Source organism: Limulus polyphemus, unplaced genomic scaffold (genome assembly GCF_000517525.1).
Source record: "Limulus polyphemus unplaced genomic scaffold, Limulus_polyphemus-2.1.2 Scaffold34, whole genome shotgun sequence".
Classification (NCBI taxonomy): Eukaryota; Metazoa; Arthropoda; class Merostomata; order Xiphosura; family Limulidae; genus Limulus; species Limulus polyphemus.
In genome coordinates this window covers 120856-128378 of record NW_013665644.1, presented here as the reverse complement: position 1 = coordinate 128378, position 7523 = coordinate 120856, and the positions used below count along the sequence as shown (strand labels likewise).

Here is a 7523-nt window from a genome sequence, read left to right as displayed (position 1 = left end):
GTTCTATGGATATCACGAACAATTTATTAGAACTGCAACCAATTCTATCAGACACCCGTAGAAAGTTGTGTGATTCAGAATTTCATCTATCACAACAAAACCTTACCAAAACATATGTAATGACAAAATATAACATCATATTATTATAAACAGTGTACGTAACCTTATATCAGTTCATATTAAACATTCAGTAGTTGGTTGGTCCTCCTCGTACTCTAATAACCTCCGCAAGGTGAGGTGGCATGCTGTCGATGAGGTTATTGATGTAATCCGCCATGATTTCATCCCAATTGGTCACTAAAAGATGCTGCAACTCAGCAAAGTAGCTGGTTTATGGTCGTGGTTAGCAATTTTCCGGCTCAGTTCTGCCTAAGAGTTCTCAATGGGATTACAATCTGGCCATGGCAACCTTGTCCAAGTAATCCTGTACAATACACGCAATGTGGGAAGTAGTACTATCATACTGAAACACAAAGTTATTGCCAAACCTTGTCCTATCATATGGCAGAAATATCGTCTCCGTGTGATGCCTCTAGGAGGTGTCATTGACCTTTCTCTGGAGGATATGTAGAACAGTTTTTCCACCATGATGAATAGATCCTCAAACATGTACTATACCACCTTCTGTGTGTTCTCTGTGGAAAAGACAGCCTTCCGTCATCTGTTCTCGAGGCAAACGACAGTAGAACGCCAGCCTTTAAGCCAGTTCAATAAATGGATTAGTTTAAACCACACACTATAGTGGATCACGTCTTTACACCACTTCAATGAATGGATTAGTTTAAACCACACACTATAGTGGATCGCCGTCTTTACACCAGTTCAATAAATGGATTAGTTTAAACCACACACACTATATTAGAATACTGGCCTTTATGCCAGTCCAATAAATTGATTGATAATTTATATGAATTACGTATTATGCATGTAAAGTACCTTTCGTCACAGACTTAATAGACGACTTCAAATTGTTGTAATATGGCTTTATGTTATATCCTCTGCAGCAAATGAAGCAACTCAATGGCCTCTGTGATTTTCACCATTGCTAATGAAGCAGGACACTGCCTCTCCAATTTCTTTCAATTCTAACAGCGTTTCTGTATTGTCTTGTTACCTATGTATATGGAGTTGCTCACAAGTCCATAAAAAATAGTTAGACAATTTTTTTCTGCAAACTAAATTAAACACATACAACACACAACTATTTATTGCAGTGATAATATAATATTCCTTACATAAGTGTAGTATCTTAGGAAAAGGTTTATGTATTAACATGCGAAATTTAAATAGAACTTGATGTAAGTCATATATGTAGTAAGCTGGAAGATCTAAAACAGTTTCAAATTAAGCAGTGTTTTTATCAGTGTATTGAACGCTGGTGACCACCTTAGCTTAATGAATATTAAAAATATTCACAATTGTTAGAAACGGTCATGTGATCTGACATTCACGTGATTGGTTGTTCAACCTACGGTCGTAACTGAACATTTTGTACAATGTGGTGAAGGAAGATGTTATCATCTAATTCTAATGTGTAATTACTTAAATAAAGTTACACTTCACCAACTTAATATAATTCTCGCCGAAACAGTTGTTTTTAAAGCAATTGATGGTATAAATAACACCTCGACCACACCTACTGTATATCTGTAGTAACCCAGCGAGCTTATGAGTCCTGGTATTTGGCGAAAGGCCTCTTCAATACTGGATACACGAGATATATTGTAGTTGATATATGATTACATTCTTCTTTACTTTCTCTCATAATCTCTTATATTCCATAATGCTAAAGTCTGACCAAACTAAATCATAAGGTTGAACAAAGAGACACTTGTTGATTTCAGGGATGGGTCGAGTGCTGGAGATTAGTAATCGAACACAAATACGAATACTTCATATTTTTTATAAATGCGAATACGAAAATTAATACAGAAAAAATGCTAAGTATTCGAATACAAATAAATAGGAATGTATTCATGAATACTTTGTTAGGTAATATACAATAATGGTAAAACAGCAGACGATAAGATTTCAATATTTTTATTTTATGAAACAAATAAAATGTGAACAAGTAGTAACATTTCAATACTTTTATTTTTCAAAATGCAATAACAAAGTTTTAGAACCAAAATAAATTTTTAAAGGAAAATTACAGATATTATAACTGTCCATTGTTCTTTATGAACATCAGTCTCTCAAATGTCTTGTCAGTGAGGATGCAGCGATCAGGTGTGAAGGTTTTGCTTCCGATGCTAAACAAACGCTTAACGGGAGCAGATGATGCTGAAATACTCAGATAGCAATTGGCTAGTAGAGATAGGGTAGGAAAGTTGTTCGTAGATTTTCCAATAACTTTGAGGGTTGGGTTCTTCAGGAATGCAGAACCATCGAGGTAGGTGTTGATCTTTGTATTCTCTGAAGATGAGGTGGCTGGTTTCTTGGAGGCAGCAAAAAAACTAAAGAGCTGACTTCTTTTGCGAGGGAGGGAATTTACATTCCTCTTGTGGTTTCATGGTTGTAGGATTATTTGTTGAAGAAACTTTTTTTACTTCTTGCTGCAGAAGCATTAGATTAAATTCATAGACCATAGGTCTAGTGAAACACCAGTGAAGTTTAAATCTGGGATCCAATGTCGCAGCCAAACAGAAAACATTTCGTTACTCATACTGAGTCAGCTGGCGTGAACGGATTTCTTCAGTGCAGAGATAAGTTTGGAATTACATCTCAACTGAATACTGTCAGTTTTAGTCATCAGCCCATAAACACATGACACTACATAAAACCGGAAGTAACAATGTTCTATCCCTGGCTGAAATCTGTTGTCTCTTCATAAAGAGACAGTATTGTCACCAAATCTGTAAGCACAGTTCGATCATGAAAAGTAGGTTTCGATGTACCAGTGTCTAAATTATCCAACTTCTCCTGGCGAATCTTCAATAAAGACTTAATCATCTTCATTTCTGAGTTACATCGTGTTGGTGTTATCGACTGAACTCTCTCTCAAGTAGACCAGCTGCTTGTGTCGATTTTCGAATTTAGAACACGATGGCTGATGCTTTGGAAATTACTTTCAGCAATGGTCCAGCTTTTTTCATGTCATCCCTGACCACAAGCTGTAGTGTGTGGGAAAAGCAGAGGTCATGTTCAGGATGAAATTCTGATAAATTGTCTGCTGATTTAGATTCATCCAAAAGTTTATTTTCTGAGTCACTATCTGTAGGTGAGCTAACACCATCTTCCATACTAGGTAGTGTTTGCGGTTCAAATCTAGGCAAGCAGAAAGCCTTGATCATGATGGATGCGTTATCAGACACTTTGTTATATGACACTTTGTTGTTGATGTTAAAGAGATTTATTATTTCATCATATTGAGCTATAATGGAATGTTTCCCTTGGGAACGAAGCGTGTACTGAAAGTGAAGTTAATATGCCGCGGATGTAATAATGACAGTCTAGAAATCTGATGAGCACAAACGTTGACAGTTACTCTTACAATATTAAGTATTCACTAAATCATTCAGTTAATACCAATACTATGCCATTGAATTGAAATATAAATATTTTAATTTTCCTTACCAACGTATTCGAATACAAGTACGAATACTCACAAAGCTGTATTCGAATACGAATATCCCATTTTCATCTGCATTTTAAAACACATGACTGATTATCAAATGTCAGATTTGCATGATAATATACAAACGCAAGTGACTAACATTATTTGATCATGGTGGCTTTGCTTAATCGTGGCTATAGTGTTAGACGTTTTTCTTTGTTTACTACTTATTCATATTTTTGTATCTGTATCAAACAATTAGATAATCTTTTAGACTGTATTCACCCTACTGTTTATTCGTTTTTCAGCATGTTTCGGGGTCACGGATCCTTCAGTTGGCACCTTCTATGGAGCACCAAGCCGCTGCTATATTGAGTATACTGAGAAGATATCTTTGGCACCAATTCTCCATCGTTACCACACTTATAGGTGGACATGACGATTTCGTGCGTGCCGTGAGAGACCTTGTTCTTGAGAGTACAGATTTTACGTATGTTGTTAAATACTACGTAGACAAGAAAACTTTACTATGACATACGATATACGGATTTGACTTTTTTGTTATTAAGGTTTTTTGTTTATTTGTTTGTTTGTTCTTAAGCTCAAAGCTACACAATAAGCTATTTGTGCCCTGCCCATAGCGAGTATCGCAGCCCGAATTTTAGCGTTACGAACACACGGGTTTACCGCTGAGCCACCTGGAGGGTATTACTGAAGGAGGTACACAATTAATTTGACTCAAAGTTTCTTTTTATGTTAAGAAGATCTTTCTACTTAGTCGTATAAGATATATAGTATATTGATTTCATTATTTTTACAATAAAAGTATCATTTTCCTAATACTTAAGCCTCTGGGCCCGGCATGGCCAGGTGATTAGGGCGGTCGACATGCAGTCTGAGGGTACGAATCCCCGACCCACCAAATATTCTCGCCCTTTCAGCCGTGGGGGTGTTATAATGTGACAATCAGTTCCACTATTTGTTAGTAAAATAGTAGCCTGAGAGTTGACGGTAGGTGATAATGACTAGCTGCCTTCCCTCTAGTCTTTCAGTGCTAAATTTTGGGACGGCTATCACAGATAGCCCTCTTGTAGCTTTGCGCGAAATTCATAACAAACCAAACTAAGCTTAAGCCTCTTTCCTCTTCGTGGTAGCTCAATGGTAAGCTTGAAGGCTTAGAACGCTAAAATTCGTGATTAGATCCCTTCGGTGGAAATAGCATAGATAGCCCATTGCGCATTTCTGCGCTTAATCATAAAACAAACAAACTTACAGTCCTATTAAGACATAGTTGTAGTCTTAGCAGGCTTATTTCGAACTTTAAACTTGATATCTACCTTTCGAAACCACATTTTAGGACATCAGTGTTGCAACAATGCGTTCTATATTTTTATATAAACTAATAAGTTAGTTCAATTTTGCTTTTTTTTTTAACTCGCCCCTCACGAACCAGTGGGGGACATTTTTGTTGAAAAACAAAATAAAACACAACCCCATCTGGTTTTTTTAATTTGAACTGAAATTTTTTGGACATTTTTATTGACTAAAAAGAAGGCATTTCCCGCCCTCTTTTAGCGTTGGGGCTGCGAAAAATGATTTGAAGTGGTAAGGTGACTGAAATTCGTCAGCACATCACCAGGTTAAAGACCAAGCACAATAAGCTTGGAAGTCCCCAAATGACACGCAGAATTATTCAGGAACCGTTTAGAACCACCTTGGTAGATATTGTGCAGCAAACCGAGTACAATATTATGCCTGTAACTGCTTTCAAAGTATTCATGTCTGCTCATCCTACTGCTGACTATCGTAATGCTTCGACCTTCCCTTCCGAATCGCGGGTAAAATCGTTCGTATCTCGTTTGAAAGCTAAACATAAAAAGATGATACCAGAAGCATAAAAGGTTGGCAATTGCTTAATTAATGATGCTTGGAATGTGGCTTTATTGATTTATACTGAATTTACTCCCAGCTGGTAGACCTTAGTACTAGCTAGTATGGATACTTGAGGATGCTGTATTTCACTTAAAAATTTATCAATTAACAAACGAAAACTTGTCATGAAGTTGTTTCGAAAAGATAATTCAAAAACACCCCCTTTGGGAGTTTTGCATTGAACTTACTTATAATATTCAACAAATTATAGTGTAAAGACAACCCTTGGCTCCTGAGGGACGTTTTAAATCTTAGCTATTGATCTAACAATACAATTAAGCTATGTTTAGAGGAGGAGCTCGACAAATAATCAAATAGAAAAATTTACTTTAACACAAAGACAATAATTATAAGTGTACAAGCAATCCGAAAATAAAGCCAGTAGATAGTACACGTTTTATATGATTTTGTCCAAGGTGAAAAATCTCATTACAGCATTTTAGAACATTACAGTGAAAATTATTTATTTACGCAGTACTAGTATCTTCTACTGTTAGTGATTCTAAATGTTTGTGTTTTTTTTCTGATATCCATGTTTTGGTTGTGAGAAATAAGATTTCTATCACTTTTTCTATGAATGTAATATCTGGTCATGAAGCTGTAGAAGTTATGAAATTATAAGCAAACTCAGGAAAATTACATTGCATACATTTGTGTTAAGTGCAACCCAGAATAAAAAACAATAAAACATGAATAGCATTTTTATTTTCTTTGTTCTTGTTAATAATGACTTATTTGTATGAACTTAAATAATTTTTCCAATGATAAAGAGGTTACACAATTTAAAAAAAAGTTTCTCGTTTTTCTACAGCCAGTGTAATGCATTTCTTCTACGTTCTTGCCTCTCCTTGTCTTTTATTTTATTATTTATTTACACTTATGCTATTCACAAATTCATCATGTTCAAAGAATTGTGCAAGGTTTATAGATTTTTGTTTTCAAATAAATATTTAAGTTTCTTCAACGTCAAATTGCAAAAAAAGAAAAGAAAATGTAAGACTAGGCCAGGAGCTACAGAACAAAAAGTTTATAGAAGCTGCTTTAAGTTCGAGGCAGCTTTACAAAAACCAGAAACAGAACAATATGAATACCATTTCCCAGAATAAATTTTTATTCATATAGTATTTCAGAGAGGAGGAAACACTAATCTTCTATATCATATTTATCTATTTGTGGAAAGGTTTGTTTCATTAATATTTGAAATGCTTTCAATAGGTTGTAGACTAACGCACGGTTTATGTACATTATAAAGTAAAACGAAACAAGATTGAAAATAACGCTAAAAGGTAGGGTACCTAACCGAAAGATAGCTGCATTCTAGTATTATAAGAAAAAATGGTTTATTAAATTAGCTATATTAATTTTTAGTTCTGGTCTTTCTAGGTCTTTGATTTGATTAGACATTAATTAATAAATATATTATATTATCCAATCTAATCCTTAATAGTTGTGGTGCTATTTGGTTTAATTACTCCAAATCAACAACTTGCTATAAACTAAAGCCAATTGAATACGTGTAAATCAAATGAAGTGTGAGCTTTAATTATAATTAGACTAAAGATATAGCCATAAAAATTGATATCAACGTAAACAGTATTCAACCTCTTTTGGAAGAATAATAAATATATTATTTATGAAATAAACATAACATTATTCTGATATTTATGAAACTTAATTTGTACTTATTATAAAGCTCAAAATATTTGACACCATTTTTGTTCTTGAAAAACATTAACTTTTAATTGGGATTAAATTACGTGAGTTGTTTGGTAGAAACTATAAACAATAATATTTATACAGTAATACATTTTACTCATTAAATAAGAAATATGATATGTTTATATCCAGGAACGGTCTATGATTCATATAGTAAAGCCTATGTCCTATTCTTATTTGTTTATTCCCTAATATGTGATTTTTCCAGTTTTGGCATTTTTTATCTGAATTCTAAATTGTCATCACTATTAAAAAGAATTACTTTTTATTCCTTGGTAATCTATTTTCGCTACTTTCTTTGTGTTTTTGAATTATGAAT

The 7523-nt window shown here is 34.2% G+C and overlaps 1 protein-coding gene across 2 annotated transcripts in view; it reads left to right on the top strand.

Moving 5' to 3' along the window:
• Positions 1-7523, top strand: part of LOC106460513 (glutamate receptor ionotropic, NMDA 2B-like) — an 84715-nt gene that overhangs the window by 44900 nt on the left and 32292 nt on the right. The window contains exon 3 of one of the 2 annotated variants that reach the window (XM_022387709.1): positions 3865-4046. The exons of the other annotated variant lie outside the window; for it this stretch is intronic. Coding sequence (XP_022243417.1) covers positions 3865-4046 — 182 coding nt within the window. The remainder of the gene's footprint in view (positions 1-3864; positions 4047-7523) is intronic. 2 annotated transcript variants of the gene reach the window in all.